Source organism: Myxine glutinosa, chromosome 2, assembly GCF_964187855.1.
Source record: "Myxine glutinosa chromosome 2, kmMyxGlut1.1, whole genome shotgun sequence".
NCBI classification, from domain to species: domain Eukaryota; kingdom Metazoa; phylum Chordata; class Myxini; order Myxiniformes; family Myxinidae; genus Myxine; species Myxine glutinosa.
Genome location: NC_136262.1, coordinates 157,205,793 through 157,229,242, shown reverse-complemented (window position 1 = coordinate 157,229,242; position 23,450 = coordinate 157,205,793). Strand labels below are relative to the sequence as shown.

Here is a 23,450-nt window from a genome sequence, read left to right as displayed (position 1 = left end):
GTGACCAGGGGGTCGGGGAGGAGCACGTAACACTACTCTAAGTGAAATTGCCTTACTACTGTCTTAACTCCCCTCTTCTTTACTCTAAGGCTATGGCCCCTGTAGGCCGTGAGCTGATTGCTCAAAATGTGCCAGAAATTGACTTCCGTCGGAACATTCTCGGAAATAAGTGGAATTGAGCGATTCCTAAATTTTCAGACTTGCTGAATTCAATGGTGCAGTTTCACACACAATATTCCGTTGTGAAAGGGGTCAAAAGGGCCAATTTCCGATCAGGCCCTTCTCTCGAACCTCAAAGATGAGGGTTTCCACATGGGATGAAATGGTATGTGTTTTACCCACTAAAGCAGTTGTTCCCTGATGTTTGAGACTTCCTGAATACAATGTTGTGGTCGCGATCTTGATATATGGTTCTATGGCACACGCTTTACGATATACACTCGATCCAAGGTCTGATTTTGAGATGTTCCTGCATGTGTGTTTATCGAAGGGCAAAACAAAGTGAGAATTTGAACCATATGTTTAACCAATATATTGCAATATAAAACAAATATTTAATTAAATATGAACAACACCACAGCAACAGCCACCTTTTGATTGCTGTTACCACAAGAGGAGCAGAAATGCAATTTTGCACACACAGGTAAGAAAGTCAGATATCAAATATACTTCACAATATGCCCTGGTTATGAAAAGTGGATGAAAATATTGTTACGTTTGTAGGGGGTAGACAATGATTACCTGAGAGCCAGGTAGAATGTATAGATTAGTGTGCTCCGACTGTCATGAAGAAGAAGAAACCCATGTAATGAGTAGGAAATTTGTGTAGACCGTATGTCGTGGAAGAGCTTGTATCTACATCTCCATGAGAGGGGTGGGGTTTCTAAATTAGCGAGGGATTATGGGTAAACTAATCCCCTGTATGTAATTGCCTCTGTAACATTTTCCTGTGTTCCTTATGTGCACTACACACCATAGCCAAGCCAATCAATCAACACCATAATTAACACTAAATAAAAACCAACCGGAAACCAGGCATCAAACACTACCGCTGATGCCGCAGCCACTACATCACCACCTCAATCAGGCAGGGCCGTGGAGCCACGCCTAAAAGAGCAGTGATTGGTCCGGGATTTGATTGGCAGAAGGACTGGTAAGATGGAACTCAATGATAGCCGTCAGGGAGACGTCATGAGATGAAGTCAGAGCCTCAAGTACAAAATAATTGGAATGGCGGACATTTTCTCTTCTCGTTCTGGATCCCATAGCAAACGGTCACTATTGCTCTTGCGCAAGGAAGATTCATCACGGACGGTCATGTTCCGACATCTTCATACTGATCGTGAGGAGGAGGAACTGTGGTTTCCCAAGCAAGAACGATGATTGGACGGGCGGGGCCTGCTTGCTATGCTCTCAACGAAGCTAGGAGTGAGCGGACGCGTGGTGAGGCCTAGTTCGCACCAACGAGCGCATTTTCCCGCCAAGGACATGAGGGGGTTTTGACGATTCCTGACGAGATTCAAGAGCCGATTCGAGCTAAGTGCCACAAACTACACGTTTATTTTTCAGTTATATTTCCCTTTGTCTGTATTCGGGTCTGTGTGGGAACGCTCCAATTAGGAATAGTTTTATTGTGCATTATTTTGTGACTGGCGTTTTCTTTAATAAACCCGGTATTTTTTTTGTACATTTTACTTCTGTGTAGTTTGAATTAATTTATCCAGGTGTGAAGACGTCGGTTGGAGCCGTCCAGGTAAGTTCGTCATCCCCCCCCCCTTTCCCTCATGTGTAATGAAGGTACGCCATTGAATTGAACGCCTCGGAGTGTAAAGCTCGTTTGGTCATCTGTGTCACCCTGCGGTGTTCACCAAAGGGTAGTCACACGACAATATACATTGTTTGTGGATTGCACTTTGATAATTTGATCTGAGACAATGCTTTCACAAAGCATAGCTCCTCAGTGTGATAGAGTGATCCTCATTTGCTCCAACACAAAAAGACAATATCGAGCTTCGTCAACAGATAAACATTTTTGTCTGTAAAGTTCACAAACAAACTGCCCTAGCAACGGATGCAGATGCTCAGTAAGATTGAAGTTCTGGCGAGGTTCACCGAATATATTGCGTTGGCATGATGATGCATGGACCATATCTGGAGACTCCTTCTTTCCTTTGGATCTAAAACAGCTGGTCGAGTTGCATCCCATGAACACATGCACACCAATGAGGGATGTACATAAATCTTCGCCGAGGCAATGGAAGACCGAGTTCAAATCTATTTCCCTAACTCATACAGAAATGAACTCTTCCAGAAATCTTGTGCAGTAATATGATGACACCATCCTATCAGGGCTATGTACCTGGATGTTGGAAGAGGGATCGGCATCAGATGCATGTCTCACGTGCAGGGCTACTCTCGTGTCCGCTTCTTTATGATCCGAACAAAGCTCAGCAATGATATGAATTCCTCCTTTGCTCAGTTTGTGACAATATATCGAGTAATCAGAAAGTGCCACAATATCGTCACTCCATATGCTGAACAGTCTGTCGGTTTTCAGCATAAATTTACGTCTGGTCATTTTCATAACAGTCTGATTGCCGTGAGTCTTCATTTTCAGGAGTTTGATGAGCTGATGGTATTGGATGTTGTCATCAATTAATCTGGTGTTCATGAAATCTATTAATGCCACTTCACCGCCTACGATTCATATACATGAGGTCCCCGTGACATCAGCAGCCGCCATCTTACCGGAAATCATACTGTGTATTTCCGCATGTATTGTAGAAAATGGATCGGTCATCTGTTCAATGCAAGATATCACACTAATGACACTGTTCTCCTGAGTTTGACTTGTGGAAGAGACGAGATCTCTGCGATCTCACCCCTGGCGGTTGCAGGCTTGCAGCCAGCCATGATCTCACACCGTCGAGTGATGGCGGCTTGTTCATTTTGGGACAGAATCCAACGGTGCACAGAGTTGTGATCCCGAGTGATTCGTATAATTCCACCTGGAGGTTTTTGAATCCCTATCGCATGTTTGCTCAATCACCTTGTTACAGGCAGATAATGTGTGTGTGTGTGTGTGTGTGTGTGTGTGTGTGTGTGTACGCGCATCAAAAAGTTCGTTTTGAAACTATGATTATATACTAGTATAAAACCAGTCAAAAACTATGGGTTGGAACAGTTTTTGATGGTGCAGCCGTATGAGCATGCCAAAGTCTGAAGCCTGGGCCTAGTGTCAGGTGTGCTTATATGTTTATTTATTAGACATCCTACAGACGTAAATGAACACTCGGTTTACTCTGCGGACATTGCACATCACGTTCAGCGAATTTCACCTCCCTGCGCCTTGTATTTATTGTGTTTTTAAAAAATCGCTTCTGTACACCAACCTTGAGGCTCAGTTTGCAAGCCACCATCTACAATTGCAAAATAAGAGGTATAATTACTCTTATTTTGGGTCTTTGGAGTCCTCAGGGTCTTTTGGGTCCTCTGGGTCATTTGGTTATTTTGGGTGCTCAGGGTGTTTTACATCCTCAGATATTTTGGGTCATCGAGGTATTTTGTGTCTTCAGTGTCTGTGTCTTGGGGGTCTTCTGGTTCCTTGGGGTCTTTTGGGGCATTTGAGTCTTTTGGGTCCTTGAGGTCCTGGGTCATTTGAGTCGTTTAGATCCTCTGGATCTTTGGGGTCCTTGGGTCTTTTTGGTCTTCTGGGTCGTTGGGGTATTTTGGGGCTTAGGGGTAATTTGGGTCTTTGGGGTCCACTGGGTCCTCAGTGGCTTTAAGGGTCTTTTTGGTGTTTTGGAATGTTTGGGTCTGTGGGATCGTTAAGGGTCTTTGGGGTATTCTGGGTCTTCAGGGACATTTTGGTCTTTGGGGTTTTTTGGGTCTTTAAGGGTCTTTGGGATATTTTGGGTCTCTGGGGTCTTTTCAGTCTTTGGGGTCTTTTCAGTCTTTTGGGTCTTTGGTGTATTTTGGGTCTTCGGGGTCTTTTCGATCTTCTGGGTCTTTTCGATCTTCTGGGTCTTCTGGGATACAAACATGCATTATTCTGCTTTTCATATTTACAGTCTCAGTCAAATTAGATCCACCCTCAATCTCTCCATTGCAATCCAAGTCGATTGAGATCTCATGATATCCCATTATGCCTCCCCCAAAAAATCTACACAGGTATTTCCTGGCTTCGAGCCCTGTCACCTGAATTACGGTGCCGTCACAGCAGCTTCTGCCAGACAAAGCACATATTTGGAGGAAGAAGAACCTCAGCTTGAAAAGGGTCCATTGCCAGCTATACCGGTACCGCCCTGACTTCCCGCATTCCTGAACTGCCCTCTTTTCCTTGATGTTTGAGTCTCCCTCACACATTTCTGGCCCTGTCTGTCCTTTTCTATTCTTTCCACTAAACGCCCATCTACCTTCGCTTTGCATTGTTTGTTGCACCTCCAAAGCGTTACAGTGGTGTTTGAGCTCATGGAAGAGTAAAGACTACGCTTGCGGTTGGGACACGACACCCGTTTCTTAGCAGCATGGCTGAATGCATTTTGTCTCTTTGTCTTTCAGTTCGATATATTTACTACTCATTTCGAGGGTGGGGATGGAGGGTCCCGACGCTTTACAGAGAGAAATAGTGAATTTTTATTTTGTTTTCTACTCCCAGGCATTGAAACTTCCCCTGCCCGATCTTCACTGCTTTCACCTATGCTACGTCCTTTCATTACGGGCCAGATTCACATTCCTCGCAGACGGATTGCAAATCCACAGAACTCACCTATCTCGTTTTCAAAGTTTCAGATTAACAAACGACAGGTGGGAGCTCACCATTTGAAGTTTTCCTGTGATTGGATACAAAGATGGTGGAAGTTGTGGATTTTCACATACCGTGATAGAGATTGTGAAGAGGCAACGAACGACTCGCCTGAGTCCGATAGGAAATACGTAATGAGGAAATGTCACGTGCAAAAATTAAATAAACATCAAAAGCTTAACTGATATAAATTCAAAACTAGGGAGTTCATAGAACACCTTGTGCCACGCTGTCTGAGAAAGAATGACATGGGCGGAGTCTCCGAGCAGCAAATTTGATTGGTCGAGATGACGTAAAAGGCCGTAATGTTTTGTCTAAGTACTGCTTTATGGAAGGGGTTTGAAAGTTCCAAAACGATATACAGTAACTCAATTTAAATAAAATAAATATTGAGAGGTTGTTAAAAAAAAAATTCTAAAGTTTACCGCCATTGATGCAGCGTCTTTTACACCACATTATTTAACACTTTACATTAGTTCTTCATGCCTGCTGTTTGTGTCCTTAGATTCACATTGCTGTTTACGTTGGTGTCGTCACGCTGTTCACGGAATCGACTCGCGTTCACGGTATCGAGTCTTGCACGGAGAGGGGGTAGTGTGCCGGTTGTGCAACCGGCCCCCAGGTGAACGCACATCCATGACGTGTAGGAGTTCCCAAATCAGTTATATCGTCAGTAAATGTTTTCAGACAGCCCCCATCCAATGTCTCAGGGGAATTGGGGATATGCATTGTGGGAGCTACAGCAGGTCTTCATCTTCCTTCTCCTCCATAACCCTCCTGTTGTTCTTTATTCTTCTTTTAAATCCTCTATTCATGGCTGACATATGGTGGTGCCACACGGTTCCAATTTGGGGGTCTCCAACTGTATACATATATATTGTTACGGATCTGGGACGACGGCGCTCCCCTTGTCCTGTATACTGGCCGTCGCCGATCCTGGGGGTATGACGTCACGCCCGGTCAGCGCTGAATAGGGTATTAGGCCTATCCATCCTATGACCTAAGTACCAGCGCCTCCCGGTACGCAAGGAGATACTCCCGCTCGTGCCGCAGCGTAATTGATTGATTGCGCCGAGCGAAGCGAACTGCGGCGCGAGCCGTTTATCAATGACTAACCCGATTGCGGAGCTTTGGCCGAAATCGCACCACAGGGACTCAATTGGGAAATCACTAAAGCGATCGGACGAGGAGGAAACCAAACGGGTAAGAAATAACAGGATGTATTAATTATTTACACAAAACCCAAAGAGGAAGAAGAAATCAAAGTAATATACGGAAAATGGAAGGAGCAGAAGGACACAGAGCAATTCTTACTTACACGGTCTTACTTACTCCCAGGGACAATACAGACAGAACGAACTCACGTACACGAAAGGGGAAGATGGATGCCAGGGATCGATGGCATGGGATGGCAGCAAGCAAGGCAGGAGGAACGGCTCGGGGCCCTGGGACACAGCGGGACGCGGGAAACAGCTCCGCGGATGCGTTGTCGCAGCGTGGGCTCAGCGTGGTAACTCCTTCAATCGACACAGCTTCAGCACAGCTTGTAATTCCTTTGGCCAGCCCAGCTCCCGACCTTGCCTTGGGATTTCAAAGTCTCTCAGCCTGAACCTTCTTAGCTCAGCCTTTGAACGCCAGCTTCGTCTCCAACCTTTCTCCTCAGCTTGGCACTCTCTCTCCACAGAACTCATGTGGGGGCTCCTCGCAACGGGTTATATAGGCCACACCCTCGAATCTTCGCGAACCTCTTGATCGTTCTCTCTCCGCCCTCTCAAGCCAAACCCACTTATTCTCGGTTGGTTGATCGGGGCTGGCTGACTCCTCCTCCTGATGACGATGGGTGGGCAACGCCCTTCTTCCCCGAGTTAGAGCACATGGCAATGGCGGCGAATGCAGTTGGAAATGGAGGCTTTGGGAATTTGAAAAGGGGATCTATCTTATTTGATTTTGGTGCAACGAAAGATCGACTATTGGACACACAGCCTTATACTGATACACATAATAATGAAATAACTATTGAGGGAAGCCTATGATTTGCTACGTGATGCGATGGACTAACTAAGGTGCGATCAATTAACAGCCAATTAAGGGGAAATGTACACAGGAAATTTACTACTAAATTTACAAAGTGAAGGTTCTAAAAACCGTAACAATATATATATACAGTATACTGTATTCATTCATTCATATACTGTATACATATATATATATATATATATATAGGGTGTTTCAAAAAGATGGACCCGATTTGAAATCGCTATATCTCTGCAACCACGAACCGCCCATAAATGAACCTCTTACCACTTGAAAGGGCGGGGCATAGAGTTTCAAATGACCACCGCTAGATGACTCTCCCAGCGCACCAAGAGCCTCTCGCCTCATTCGTTCGCAAGATGGCGACCCCGCAACACAAGGCGTTTTGCGTTCTGCATTTCAGCAAGACTGAATCTGTAATTGCGGTGCAGCGTGCGTTTCAACAGCGTTTTGGCATTGATCCGCCAATGCCAAAGAGCATTCGTCGTTGGTACCGACAATTTGAGGAAACAGGCTGTTTATGTAAGGGGAAGAGCCCAGGGCGACCACGCACTTCAGAGGAAAACGTGAGAAGAATTCAAGAGAGTTTTCTGCGTATCCCGCGCAAGTCCACTCGTCGTGCCAGCCGAGAACTAGCGATCCCTCATACGACTGTCTGGCGTGTGTTAAGGCGACGTTTAATCCTGAGGCCATACCGGTTGCAACTGGTACAGGCTCTTCGTACAGGTGACAAAGGAAAGCGCGTATAATTTAGTGATGCGATGTTACAGAACATGGAAGACGACAGCTTCTTACCGCGTTTGATTTTAGTGATGAAGCAACATTTCATCTAAGCGGTAAAGTTAACCGTCACAATGTGCGCATATGTGGACTAGAGAATCCACACGAAACTGTAGAGCATGAGCGTGATTCCCCGAAAGTGAATGTGTTTTGTGCTGTTTCTCAAATAAAGGTTTATGGCCCTTTCTTTTTCGAGGGAAAAACAGTTACGGGGCAAACCTATCTCGAAATTCTGCAGAACTGGCTCTTTCCACAACTTAATGAAGATTCCGATGACTTCATTTTTCAGCAAGACGGAGCACCGCCACATTGGCACCTGCAGGTTCGACGTTTTCTAAATGACACACTGCCTCAACGTTGGATAGGTCGCATGGGACCCCAAGACTTGGCGCTACACTCTTGGCTCCCAAGATCCCCAGACATTACACCCTGTGACTTTTTCTTGTGGAGATACGTCAAAGACCGTGTTTTTGTGCCACCATTAGCGACTAATCTGGATGACCTCAAAAACAGAATCACGGCAGCGGTGACCTCAGTGAAAGAAGACACTCTGAGAGACGTTTGGGACGAATTCAACTATTGTCTCGATGTTGTCCTTGCAGCAGGTGGAGGGCACATAGAGCATTTATAAAATGGTTAGTAAAACTTGATAACTCATTAAACCGTTTGTAACTTTTTGTGTAATTGTAACATGTTGCCATTGTGAAATATACTGCTTTGAAATTGGGTCCATCTTTTTGAAACACCCTGTATATATATATGCAGTTACGTGAAAAAGTAAGTACACCCCATGTAAACTTTTGACTTTTTCAACATATTTCAACATACAGCTATTTGATCTTCATTTCAACAATATTGATAGATAAAGGTGATATAATATAACAAATATCATGAAACATTTACATTTTGTAGTCGATTGTATAATTTAAATAAACATAAATGCAAATTTCGCATGTGGAAAAAGTAAGTACACCCTTGGCTCAAATAGGTGACATTGCCCCCTTTGGCAGAAACAACCTCAAGTAGGCGTTTCTTATAACTGCCTACCAGTCTCTGACATCGACTGGGAGAAATTTTTGCCCACTCCTCCATACAGAATTCTTTCAGCTGTGCGATGTTTGAGGGGTTTCTTGCATGCACAGCTCGTTTCAAATCCCCCCACAACATCTTGATGGGATTTAGATCCCGGCTTTGACTTGGCCATTCCAAAACCCTCCATTTCTTTCTTTTCAGCCATTCCTTGACATCTGACATTTCTCTGACATCGACTGGGAGAAATTTTTGCCCACTCCTATATACAGCCTATATATATATATATATACACAACCTGCTATTCGTAAATTCCTTATCCCTTTCTCTTTATAACAATCTCTTCCAGCATCACACACAACCACCTTATAAACCACCGCACCACAGACAGCCAAAACTCAGACGGCGAGGGAAGCAACAACCCTCTGCCTGTTCAAACGTGCTTGGCCGGAGCGACCGCTTGTTCATACTGAAGTCTCATTGAATTCCATCCTGAATGAAACCCAAAACTAAACCAAATTTAGTGCAACGATCAAGTATTGGTGGAAGACTCATGCCCGGAACAGACGAACTGGTCATTCATGAAGTTTAGAAAAAAAAATTCGAGATAGATCATGGTGTGGAAATGTCCATTTCGAGCAATCAATGGGAATGGAATTCACTCGCTGAACCACTCAAAATGGCCTGGCACTAAATGTAGATAATTTACTTGCCAAGACTTTGTACGCAATAAAACTAACGAGAGACGGACTGAAAACCAACATGGGTAAATATAATGACATCCATCCATGAGGGTCATCCCCAAATGTTCTGGTCTTCCATCCTACTTAATAGCCATCGGACCATTATTGGATAGACCAGCAACATCATAACAATGGCACTGATTTTCTCACCGTACTCAGCGGGGCATTTCCTCAATAGGAATTTCCTCCTCCCAATGGATGGTAACCGATGGGGATTGTCCGTGCTCTATCCTTTTCAAGCAAGGAAGCAGCACGTAACATTTTAAAGTATTTGGTATAACTTGAACCCGTCCAAACCGGATGGGTGTTTTTTAGGAAACACGATCTCCTTACTGGATGGCCGTTGACTCCCTATCCGCCCTTGCCAGGTGTTGTTTTTGGTCCGGGCAGGTTGTACTTTGTAGTACAACAATTTACTTTACAAAGTTTTTACAAAGTTGTACTTTGTAGTACAGGTTTGGTCCGGGCAGGTTGTACTGTGGTAGGATAGTTATTAGCTACAAAAGGCAAAAAAAAAATTGAATTGTTTTACTCCTAACCTTTATTTTTTTTTGGTATTGAGGTAAAACTTCTGCCTGTGAAATATTTTTTGAATACATCAAGTTCTAGGGGTTGCACAGTGACTCATGGTTGCCAGCCACTCAATGTTTGTGCCTGATAAGCGTTGATTTCCTGCAATCGGGCAACCTCTTGCGATGTTCTGTCACAACTTGAAGCAGATACTTGGGTTTGCTGTTCATCCCTTGTCAAGAGACGATTGTACTCTTCAATGAGAGCAACTCCATACACCAGAGTACAGCTGTACTGTATTCAATTAACATAAAAACAATTTCAAAATGTGCATAGCAAGGTGAACTGTAATGGTCAAAATCACAAGTACGTATATATCAGTGGAGAATAAATAATCAACTCCAAACATTTATGCGAGCCAAATATGTTAAATTACAAAACTCCGTGTGCAACCCCTAAATTTAGTCCAAATGGCTTAAAATTTCATCACAAGGGTTTTTTCATACATACAAAACATTTTCAGTGTTAAGAGCATGACTTTTCTAACTTCCATTTTTAAGAACCACCCTATTGTCACAGTCAACCTCCCCATTAGAAAAACCAGTGAGGAGTGTCGGTTTAGTCGCTGACAACCCGATCATGCAGCAAGTAGCACTCACTGGGTTACACGTTACCAGTGGCAGTCCCAAAATACTGACCTGACCAGAAATCCTTCCTTCTGAAGTCTATTTAACAACATGGACTTGGTTGTGTTAACCTCTTCAGTGGATGCAAAACGTTGTATCTGAATGTGGGGATGGGATGTGGGGTAGGGATACAAATGTCAATGCTTGTGGAAGAGTGAGGCCTTGGTTTCATATTACAATGATTTATTTTGGTATCAGGAGTCGATTGATGAATTTCCTGCTGGACTCATACTTTTGAAACCAATTGTATGTCTAGAGACACGGCCCTGATCTCATGTCTAACATGTCTAACATCCATCCATTGTTGGTGTTGCCCCTGACAGTTCTCTCAAACAAGCCCGCGGCACTGAGACAGCTGATCGATCTTCCAGGAGCGACCCAGAGATCCCCTACATCCAGGATGGTGTACAACAGCCTTCACAGAGTCGGGGCCACAACAGAATTAGAGAGAAAGAGAGAGATAAGAGGGAAAGGGCCGGTCCATGAGGACCAACCTGCATTCTGACCATGACCTAGCTGCCCTGACTAATCCGGGCAGCAGGGAAGAATGGGGAGGATTGGGCCCCTGACTTGTGTTTAAAGTAAAACCACTGCAAAGAGGCGTCCCCGATAGTTGTTCCATCCATTCTTGGGAGAGTAGGAGCAGCATTTCCAATGTAGAGTGACCTGGTCTGAACCCAATTTGGTGAGCTGAGATGACATAGAAGAAAAGGAAGGATTTCATATCAACTGTGATGATGCATCGGATAACCTTGATGATTATTGGAAGTCAGCTGATCAATCGGTCTGGAGTTAAGGTGATTTTTCTTTGGACCAATGCAGTGATGTTTGTGGATTTCCAAGCAGATGGAAGATCATTTTGGGCAAATGACAGGAAGAAATGGGAAGAAAGAGGATGAGCTGGAGAGCAGGTTTACAGGATACGTGAGCTAATGCCATCCAGTCCAATTGCAGAATCAGAGTTGAGCATTGCCAGAAACTTCTCCACCTTCTCAGGTGCAAAAGATGCAGAGTCCAGGAGCAGAACGCTACTTTTAAAATGACGTAATGCGCATAGATTGCTCGGTGCGCATGCGCAGAAACCCCTAGTGACAAAATAAATTTGGCCTGGGTGGCCTGGACATCTTTCATTCCTGAAAGATACAGTAAGGATTATAGAATGAAATGACTAAAAAAACTTTTAAAGAGGCTGAAAGTACTTGTACGTGTACCTGCGAGAAAAGGGTGTGCCTCTGCACAACAAAATATGGGAGAACTTCCTAATAAACTCATCCAAAAGGTTAATATCTTGCAGTCAGTATTGCAAAACTCCCGGCCATACACCCATGAAGGGGTGAAGAGTTGTAGATGCGTTCAAACAAAGCCTTCGCGCTTCTTAACACCAATGGGAAGGTCATATCTGGGGCTTGTCGATGCACAGCGCAAGTTTAAAATGATTATATTTGTTATTATTCATGTTTGGGAGGAGGGATGGGAATGAGATTGCAAGTTGTGCAGCCTGAGAATGGTGTGTGTGTGTGTGTGTGTGTGTGTGTGTGTGTGTGTGTGTGTGTGTGTGTGTGTGTGTGTGTGTGTGTGTGTGTGTGTGTGTGTGTGTGTGTGTGTGTGTGTGTGTGTGTTGTTTGGTTCCAGGTCCATAAGAGGAGTTAGACTCGAATTTTGCATCTATTGGTGAAAGAAGCGTCAGTTTGTGTGAGTGTGTGTATATGTGTTGTAACCACGGCCGCTGCTAGAATGTACTCACATTAACAGTAAATGGTACGAACCCAACTCCTCTCATTCATGGATATTTGTCATATTCCTTGATTTCTGAGAGTCCGATTTACATTCAGGAACAGAACAATGATGGTTAACCATCTGGATATAGCCACCGTTTCATTTACACGTTGAAAATTTGGTCTAAAAGACTATTTGAATCATAGATTTCATGCTAGCAACGGCAGGTTAAAAGTGTCCGGCGAGCAGAAGTGAATCAGTGTCAACACACAAAACGCATGCAGCTATACGTCATTTTGAAAGTCGCGTATCGGTGGGGAGAGGAGCGGAGCTTGGATTCACGGCGGCATTTCTTTCGCATTCGAAGGTGAAATTTTATACATAGGCATCTTCGTTGTCTCCCATTCTTTTTCAGAAACAATGCCTCAAAAGAAGGTAAGTTTACTTCGCAGATATACATCTCCATCCATGTAAACAAAGTACGCATTGAAGAAACAGGGAGGCGACAGACTCCTTGCCATCAAGAAACTGAGAAATGTGCAAAAACCTTGATAGAATTGGGGGAGACAACAGACTGTTCACAAAAAAGACACTGAAGAGGAACTGACCTCAAACAAGGAAATGAGGCCATTTGGACCGACATTGCTGTGTTGCACTCCCAGGTTAATTTTTTGCTAAAGCTTTAAACATAAATCTTCTTCATGGTTTACTGAAGTCTAAATAACCCAGTATTGATCACGTGACCCAACATGTACTATATGTAATTTGGTGTGAGTGTGTGCCTGACTTGTGTGCACACTTCATTTTGAGTCTGGGAATTTTGGCTTGGCAATGTACAGTTTGCGATTAGATGTCCCATTGAAACGAAAACCTGCAAACCTACTCCTCTATCCCTTCACTAACTTTCCTGTCCACCCATTCATATACTGGCCCATTCCATACGTTTTCACCCACTTCCTCCTTTACCCATTTCCCATCTATTTATCCCCTCCTCCATCTACATACTTATTCACCCAGTCCGCCAAATTATCTGGGTCATCCACGATTGTACTTAAAATTGAGCCGTTTCAGTCATTGTGTGGCACTATCTACTTTTAGGTGAGGGCTAGGTGGTGGTAAGGGCCACATGGTCACGTGCTCAAACATTTGCCGGTGCTCCTGGCGCTCCACAACTCTGACTTCACGTGTCCCCATCGTTTCCTGCCAACATACGCCCAAGAGAATTCCTGGACCCTGAATGTGCCCAACCTGGGCTATAAAAGCCGAGCCTGGAACGAATGGGGACAGCCGGCTTAACTCCTCCCCTGGAGGACTGCACAATCATCGATGGAATTCCCTCCCTGCGAAGCACCAAACTCATCCTCCAGTTTGATATCCGGATCGGGAATCGAACCCAGACTACACAGCTCAGAGGTGAGCGAGCCATTACTATTAGTATTATATAGACCTATATCCACCTGGATTAGGTAGGTTTACCTTCGCGAAATGATAAACAGCATTGTAAATGGATCATGTGTACATCAGTCACAGTGTTTGTACGAATCGTATCGAAATTGTGATTTATAACTATACGATCAATGATAAATTAGGATAAGATTTGATCACGTGATGAATAACCTGCTTGTCCGTTCAACAGCTCGTGCAGGGGAGGAGGAAGAAGAGAAGTGGGATGGCGAGTTTGGGCGGGAGGAGGAGGAGATGGTCGCGGGTGGGAGAGTGAGTGTTTGGGCAAACGGGAGCGAGGCAGCCGCACGGGAAACTTCACCAAACGAAGTTCTTCTGAGTCGGGAAGACTTCCCATTTGTTCATTGATTCATCTCGCATCGAACGGAGCGAAGTTGGGAACGTTTAAGATTCCATTAGGAGTCCCAAGGCGATCGTCGATCATGTCGTCCAGCGCGATCTCCCTGCTGCTGCTCATGCGGTTGTCCTGCCCGTTGTGGTGCGCACTCGCGGCCCCAAGGTCCGCGCCCGAGCTCTGCCCCTCCAGGCACTATGCCATGGCCGGCCGGTGCCACCCTTGCCATGCAACCTGTGCCGAGTGCGATGGTGGAGAAACTTTTAACTGCACGCGCTGTGGCCCAGGTGAGCTGGATCAACGCAGAAAGCTGGACGGCCGGTTGCTTTGCTGTTTATAGCCAGAGATCCTAAACGTATCGATATTAATAGCGGGAGCGAAATACGAAACCGAGGAAGGAAGGAATGAAGGATGCACAGAGTGAGTTGTCGGATGTCTACATATTACGTACGCATGTGATGGAGGAATGGGGTGAGGGGAAGGGATGATAAAATACGTGGAATGAGGGAGGGAAACGTTATTTTGTGTGTACGTAATTTGTAGATAGTCTAAGCACGAGCATCTGCATGTTTTCACGTACTGACAGATAATATCATGGCATCACACAAAGGCTAATTCATGATCGTTTCTTAACAAATTAAATATCAAAGTTTGGAAAGTGTATTTTAATAATTCACATTGATCCAAGGCTCGTGGTGGAGTGTGGACATAAACCACATGCAGGACAAAAGACCTGAGACAGTTATAATAATAATAATAATAATTCATTTATTTTGTATAGCGCTTTTCCAGAAGCCCAAAGGCGCTTTGACAGAGTGGCAAACATAATGCATAACAATACATGAAAACAACAATTGCAAAAAGACAAGAATCAATAGGGAAATATTTAAAGCAAAAGGAGGGAGAAGGAGAAGAGATAGTCAGGGGTTAAATGCTGTGGGTTGAATGTTGAATGCAGTGTTGAACAGGTGGGTCTTTAGTGATGTTTTGAATGTGGTGAGTGAGGAGGAGTCTCTGATGGTGTGAGGTAGTGAGTTCCAGAGGGTGGGAGCAGCGATGGAGAAGGCCCTGTCCCCCCAGGATCTGAATTTGGTCCGGATGGAGGGGGTCAGGAGGTTGGTACCAGCAGAGCGGAGGTTGCGGGTGGGAGTGTGTCTGGAGAGGAGGTCAGCCATGTAGGATGGGGCCAGGTTATGGAGGGCTTTGTATGTCAAGAGGAGGATTTTGTACTGGATTCTCTGGGGGATGGGGAGCCAGTGAAGCTTGTAAAGGACGGGGGTGATGTGGTCACGGGTCCGGGAATGGGTGAGTAGACGGGCAGCGGAGTTCTGAATGTATTGGAGTTTATTGGTGATTTTTGAGGGTGAACCATAGAGGAGGCTATTGCAGTAGTCCAGACGGGAGGTGATGGAGGCGTGGATGAGGGTTTCTGCAGCCGTGGAGGAGAGGGATGAGCGGAGACGGGCAATGTTTTTCAGGTGAAAGAAGGCTGACTTTGTGATCTGTTTAGTGTATTTGTCGAAGGAAAGGGTTTGGTCAAAGATAACGCCAAGATTCCGGATGTGAGGGGAGGTGGATACTGGGATACCGTCGATGTTGAGGGCAAAGTTATGGGTGGATTTTGTGAGCGTTTTTGGGCCAATGATGATTATTTCAGATTTATCACAGTTAAGCTTGAGGAAGTTGATTTGAAGCCAGGATTTTATTTCAGTGATGCAGTTTGTCAGGATAGAGTGGGTGTCGGTGGAGACGGACTTGGTGGAGATGAAAAGCTGGATGTCATCGGCGAAGCAGTGGAATTGGAGACCATGACGGCGGATTAAGTGACCGAGCGGGGACAGGTAAAGGATGAAGAGGAGGGGGCCAAGAACTGAACCTTGGGGGACACCTTGGGGGAGGGGAGCAGTGGGGGATTTGCAGTTATTGATGGAGATGAACTGGCATCTGTCAGAGAGGTATGATTTAATCCAAGAGAGGGCAGTGCCGGTAACGTTAAAGGTGGATTCAAGTCGGGTGAGGAGGATAGTGTGATCGATGGTGTCAAAGGCAGCGCTGAGGTCGAGGAGGACGAGAATGTTGAGGTTGCCAGCGTCAGAGGAGAGGAGAAGGTCGTTGGTGATTTTGAGGAGAGCAGTTTCAGTACTGTGGTTGGAGCGGAATCCGGATTGGAATGTTTCATACAGGTTATTGGCAGAGAGATGATGTTTGAGTTGAGTGGCTACAGCGCGTTCCAAAACTTTTGACAGAAAGGGTAGGTTGGAGATGGGTCTGAAGTTGTTTAGGGTGTCAGGGTTTAGACCAGGTTTTTTTAGAATGGGGGTAACAGCAGCAATTTTGAGGGAAGGTGGGACGATGCCTGTAGACAGGGAGGAGTTTATTGTTGCAATGATAAGTGCAGAGAGAGCAGGGAGGGAGGCTTTGACAAAGCTGGAGGGGATGGGGTCAAGAGTGCAGGTGGCAGTTTTCATTCCTATGAGGAGTTCAGAGAGGTCAGTAGGGGAGATTGGGGAGAACCGAGACAGGGGATGGCAGGACAAGGGGGGGCAGGTGGTTGGAGGGGGAGCGGGTGCGGCGGTGGTCAAGCTGTTGTAGATGTTGTCAATTTTGCGTTGGAAGAAAGAAAGGAAGGAGATGCAGTTGTCTACTGTGAATGACTGGGTGGTGGTGTTCAGGGGGCGGAGGAGTTTGTTTATTGTCGAGAAGAGTGCTTTTGGGTTTCCGGAGCCAGAGTGGATAATTTGAGAGTAGTAGGCAGAGCGGGCGCGGGAGAGGGCATCTTTGTAGTGTTGTATGTGGTCCTTGTAGGCTTGGGAGTGAACTGTGAGACCCATTTTATTGCGGAGTCTTTCAAGTTGGCGAGCACGAGTTTTCATCAGGTGGAGTTCAGGGGTAAACCAGGGAGCAGAATGGGTGAAAGAAACTGTTTTGGTTTTTACAGGCGCAAGCTGGTCAAGGCAGGAGGAGAGAGTGTGGTTGTAGTAGTCAGTGAGGTCGGAAGGGGTGTGGAGGTCAATGAAGGGAGAAGTGGACATTTTTTCAGAGAGGGTGGATGAGAATGAGGTAGGTGAAAGAGCGTTTAGCTTACGGAAGTTGATTGTGCGATAATGCCTTGGTGTTGGGGCGGGGATGTTGATGGTCAGAGTGATGGCTAAGTGGTCAGAGAGGGTGAGGTCGGAGCCATGGAGATGGTGCAAATTTAATCCAGTGGAGCAGACAAGGTCCAAAATGTGACCACGGATATGGGTAGGAAAGTCGACATGTTGAGTGAGGTTAAAGCAGGTGAGTAAATCAGTGAAGTCAGTGGTTATTGTGGAGTCAGTGGAGTCCATGTGGATATTGAAATCACCAAGGAGGAGGATTGAGGGGGAGAGGGAACATAGCTGGGTCAGAAAGTAGGAGAAGTCAGACAGGAATGATGGGTGTGGTTTGGGAGGGCGGTAGACGACAGCCATGACTGACTGCGTGTGACCAGAGAGTTTTAAAGCCAGGTGTTCAAATGATGGAGCAGATGAGATGGAGATGAGGTTGGTCTTGATGTCTTGACGGTGGATAACGGCAATTCCACCACCTCGGCCCTCCGAGCGTGGTTTATTGACGTAGGAATATCCATTGGGTGTGGTGAGGTTAAGTGTGTAGTAGTCCAGAGGTTGTTGCCAGGTTTCGGTGAGACAGAGAAAGTCCAGTTTGTTATCCAGGATGTATTCGTTCAGGATGAGGCATTTGTTGTTGAGGGACCGGGTGTTGAACAGGGTGAGCTTGATGTTGTTTTGAACAGCAGGGATGAATTCAGGTGATTTAGCCAGGGTTCGTAGGCAGGAGGTGCGATCGTGTGGGTTGCTGTGACCAGGTGCGCTGGGACGAAGAGTGAGAGTGCGCTGAGCCGACCAGAGGACGGGGATGGAGTGACCTGATTGCAAATAAACAAACTTACGACCGGAGCCACGGTGAATGTACCTGGGTCGTCGGAGGAGTCCATTTGATTTGATGGCAGAGATGCATGATGGGGTGGAGCGGGTATTGAGCAGAAGAAGCCTTGCGGCGGAGTACTTCAGAGCCATGCCAGGCAGGAGCGAAGGGACGAGTACGAGGCCAAGGTCGAGGAGGCAAAGCGGCAAACGCAGCGGCAAACGCAGCGGCAAACGCAGCGGCAAACGACTGCAGCCGCTAATCAAGACCACAGCGGCAAACAGCCACCGCCGCAAACAACGGCCACAAACAACGGGAGCGGGCCTGAGGAAACAGTGGAGGAGCCGGGCAGGCGAAGCCAGGAGCAGAGCCGGGACCGAGCAGAGGGCAGACCCAACGGTCAAAAATCCGCCACGGCCACCAGAAAAGCAAACTATGTACAATGGCCCAGTCGGAGAAGCGGCGAACAAGTAACGCCAGCGTCCTCTCCAGACCGGACCGGAAAAAGGTTATACTTTAACATCAATCACAAGGACATGAGTAAACAATGGACAAACACGCATGGTATGTGAGATTTGAACCGACGTTCCCCACGTCTTGAACCGTCAGTCCACATGGGAACACAAAATATCCCAAATTTACCAGTAAACATCCACGTTATGAAGTTCCATGCTCAATTACACTTGCATAAGGAAACTGTTGGCAATATAAGCTGAGGTTGTGACAATGTTTTCTTCGGAAAAAAAGAATATATATATACAACATACAGCTATTTGATCTTCATTTCAACAATATTGATAGATAAAGGTGATATAATACAACAAATATCATGAAACATTTACATTTTGTAGTCCATTGTATAATTTAAATAAACATAAATGCAAATTTCACATGTGGAAAAAGTAAGTACACCCTTGGCTCTAATAGGTGGTATTGCCCCCTTTGGCAGAAACAACCTCAAATAGGCGTTTCTTATAACTGTCGACCAGTCTCTGACATCGACTGGGAGAAATTTTTGCCACTCCTCCATGCAGAATTATTTCAGCTGTGCGATGTTTGAGGGTTTCTTGCATGCACAGCTCGTTTCAAATCCTCCCACAACATCTCGATGGGATTTAGATCTGGGCTTTGACTTGGCCATTCCAGAACCCTCCATTTCTTTCTTTTCAGCCATTCCTTGGTGGATTTACTGGTATGTTTAGGGTCATTGTCATGTTGCAAGGTCTACCTTTGGTTGAGCTTCAACTTTCCGACAGATGGCCTCACATTATCCTCAAGCACCCTCTGGTACAATGAAGAATTCATAGTGGATTCCATGATGGTGAGCTGCCCAGGCTCTGATGCAGCAAAGCTGCCCCAATCCATAATATTTCCACCACCATACTTCACATTTGGTATCAGGTTCTTGTGGTCAAATGCTGTCTTTGGTTTTCGCCAAACATGTCTTCTGGTACTGTGGCCAAATAGCTCTACCTTTGACTCATCTGTCCAGAGCACATTGTTCCAGAAGTGCTGGTCTTTGCCGAGGTGTTCATTGGCAAACTTTAGTCTTGCCCTGATGTTCTTTCTGGACAGCAAAGGTTTCCTCCTGGCACACCTCCCATGTAGATCAAATTTGTGCAGCCTCTTTCTAATGGTAGACTCGTGCACTTTGACATCAACAGTGGCAAGAGCTACCTGTAGGTCCCGTGATGACATTCTGGGGTTCTTAGAGACTTCTTTCAGCATCTTGCGGTCTGCTCTCGGGCTGAACTTGCTGGGGCGGCCTGGCCTGAACAAGTTGGCAGATGTTTGGAATCTTCTCCACTTGTAGGTGATCTTCCAGACAGTCGAATGATTGATTTCAAATTGTTTGGAGATCTTTTTAAATCCCTTCCCAGACTCGTAGGCATCTATAACCTTCTTTCTGAAGGCTTCAGAGAGCTCTTTTGATCTAGGCATGGTGACACCGCACACTTCAACAACAAAGAGCAAACCAAACTAAATGCCTGAGGTTTAAATAAGACAGGTTCCTCCAAGATCTTCTCTGACGATGTTCTAATCATTTGCACCTGAGCTGGTGCACCTGATTCTAATTTTAGGTATTTGAAGTAGTGATAAATGTAGGGGTGTACTTACTTTTTCCACATGCGAAATTTGCATTTATGTTTATTTAAATTATACAATGGACTACAAAATGTAAATGTTTCATGATATTTGTTATATTATATCACCTTTATCTATCAATATTGTTGAAATGAAGATCAAATAGCTGCATGTTGAAATATGTTTCAAAAGTCAAAACTTTACATGGGGTGTCCTTACTTTTTCACGTGACTGTACATATATATATATATATATATATATATATATATATATATATATATATATATATATATATATATATATATATATATATATATATATATATGTTTCTCTCTGAGGATATCCCAGAGACTCAATAGCTCAGTGGGCTGTCACCGCGTAAGTGATGAGTTCCTCGGTTTGAGTCCCGGGTTGTCAGAATTTTTTCACACTAGCCCCACGCAGCAATTTACTTCCTGTTTCTTGACAAAACATATATGTGAATAAATAAATAAATACAGGTAATATATATATATATATAAAAATATATATATGTATGTGAATAAGTTTATACAGAAATTTATATACAGGTAATACAGGTAATTTATTTACAGGTATATATATATCTGTGCAGTGTCTGTCTGTCTGTCTTGTGTTGTGTTGTCTTGTCTTGTCACTGAACTACTCCCTCAAACCTTTGTGAAATCGTACCAAACTTCTGGTATGCACATATCTCTCCCGTCAGTATGTCCTAAGGGTATTTATTTTGAAAAAATTTCCAATTTTTTTTTTGTGGGGGGGGGGATTTTTTCAGGACATTTTTTTTTTTCAACTTCAATTGTTTATAAAATGTGATATCACGTATAGTACAAATACATTTGTGCAAAATCATTGTTTGAATTATGATTGGTTTAAACCATGACAAAACGGCAACTCGGGTACAGTCATTTATCTATATATCTACACTTCTGGGCAGTGTCTGTGTTGTCACTTAACAACTCCCTCAAACTTTTGTTTCCGTGGTTGTGAAGTGTTTTTAATAACGTTGTGGTGGTTTTGAATCACGTGGTGGTGAGGTATTTTGAATTTTGTGGTGGTGAGGTTTTTTTTAATGGCGTGGTGGTGAGGTGTTTTAAATTACTTGGTGGTGAGGTGTTTTAAATTACTTGGTGGTGAGGTGTTTTAAATTACTTGGTGGTGACGTGTAATCGTCCCAAACTTCCAGTCTGCACCCACCCCTCTCCTATGTATGTGCTGAGCGGTTCTTTCTTGAAAAAAAAAAAACATTCAACCGAAATCTTCAACCTAAATTGCTTATAAAAATGTAATATCACAAACACAACAAATACATTTGTGCAAAATAATTGTTTGTATTATGATTGGTGTAAATCATGACAACACAGCAACTCAGGTACAGTCATTATCCTCAGTTAAAATAAGCCCCTTCCTCAGTAATAACGCGTGGTGAGGCGAGCGCAGCGAGCCGAGCCAAGCTAATATAATATATATATATATATATATATATATAGATATATATATAGATATATATAGATATATATAGATATATATAGATATATACAGACTTGGCATTTAATATGGAATATTTTTTTTGTGGGAGTGAACTTACTTTTCAAGATCTTAGAACCTAAAGTTCATTGGAATTATGTTGAAATTATTCTAGGTTTTGTTAGTGTGACCTTTAAAAGAAACAAAAACCACATTTGACATTTCGAAACAAATAAATTGATCCTTGAAAGTGATGTAAACTGATATCGAACTCAATTCATGGACAGTACTGTGTTAAACTTATGTACGTTTTCCAGAAGTATCTCTTTATTTTGCACATTAGCCAAATTTTTTGTTAACAAAAACAAAAGTTAAATTACGACTGGGATTACGGACAGTAAAATTACAGTTCAGTACTTCGTGTAACCCCCACGAGCATTCAGGAGAGCACGTACACGTCGAGGCATGCTGTTCACGAGATTTGCCAAGGTTTGGACAGGAATCGCTTGCCATGCAGTGACAATAGCCTGCTGCAATTCACGCACAGAGGTAGGCTGCTGGTCCAAGTTGTCGATTTGACGCGTTAGTTCTGCCAACAAGTTCTCTATCGGATTCATATCCGGGGACATGGCAGGCCACTCCATATGCTCAACACCACGGTCAGCAAGAAAGTGTTGGATCATGCGAGCACGATGAGGCCGTGCATTGTCATCTTGGAAGACAAAGTTTCCTAAAAAGGCTGCATGAGCAAATGGAAGCAATGTTTCTTCCAGAATGACCCTGTACTTGAACTGGTTCAGGTTTCCATTCAGAACAACCAGGTCAGTTTTGCCCCCTGCATGAAAAGCAGCCCAAACGGTCACCCCACCACCTCCAGCTTGGACTTTTGGCACTATACAATCTTCGTTGTGGGCTTCATGCACTTGTCTGCACACTCGGACGCGGCCATCTTGACGATAGACCAGAAATCTAGACTCGTCACTGAAGGTCACGTGATTCCAGTGTCCTGGCTGTCATTGACAATGCTCTCTGGCCCACTGCAATCGGCGCTGGCTGTGTTGTCTGGTCAAGCGTGGCTTTCTCAGGGGATGCCTGGCACGATAGCCTGCTTGAACCAGTCGTTGGTTGACTAGCCTTCTGGATACAGGCACATTTGTCAGTTGCTGCCGCTCAGCCCTAAGCCTATTAGCTGAATTGGTACGGCCATTGCAGAGTAACCGGTGCAGCTGGCGATCATCTCTCCTTGTGGTTCTGTGTGGACGTCCTGGCCTCGGTATTGGAGTAGGGACACCCCTCTGAGCATTTCGTTTCAGGATCTTTGACACCTGACCTTGAGTGATGCCATACTGCTGAGCAATAGCACACTGTTTCATGCCAGAATTTCGTAAAGCCACCACTCAATGACAAACAGCATTGTCAAGTTGACGGACCATCTCCAGAGGAAGCGGCAATAACTTTTGTAGACGTGCAGCAGTTGTTTTCCACTAATACAGAACGCAACAACCCTTATATACCCGATTGTGAAGCCAATCGTCAAATGTACCTGTCCTTACATTTTGTCACGCCACCTGTGATTTAATCCTGTTATTGACTTCTTGCTGCGACAGACAATCAGTGACATGGTTCTTTCAACAAAGACATCACCGAAGGGTAAAAGAAACTCACCAGATTGATATACTGAGTTCAGAAAGTAAACCCAAGTCAAGAAAAAAAAAAATTCCATATTAAATGCCAAGTTTATATATATATATATATATATATATATATATATATATATATGTATATATAATAATAATAATAATAATAATAATAATAATAATAATAATAATAAATATATGTGTGTCAATAAATAAATACAGAAATATATATAGATT

General features: G+C 44.4%; 1 protein-coding gene across 2 annotated transcripts in view; it reads left to right on the top strand.

The window, feature by feature from the left end:
• The first annotated feature begins 14,012 nt into the window (after nt 1–14,012).
• LOC137421140 (proprotein convertase subtilisin/kexin type 5) overlaps nt 14,013–23,450 on the top strand; it is a 172,006-nt gene continuing 162,568 nt past the window's right edge. Inside the window, exon 1 of one of the 2 annotated variants that reach the window (XM_068106886.2) lies at nt 14,013–14,387. In XM_068106886.2, coding sequence (XP_067962987.2) covers nt 14,189–14,387 — 199 coding nt within the window. In that variant the 5' untranslated portion in view covers nt 14,013–14,188. The remainder of the gene's footprint in view (nt 14,388–23,450) is intronic. The other variant, XR_010983262.2, reaches the window with a different exon arrangement.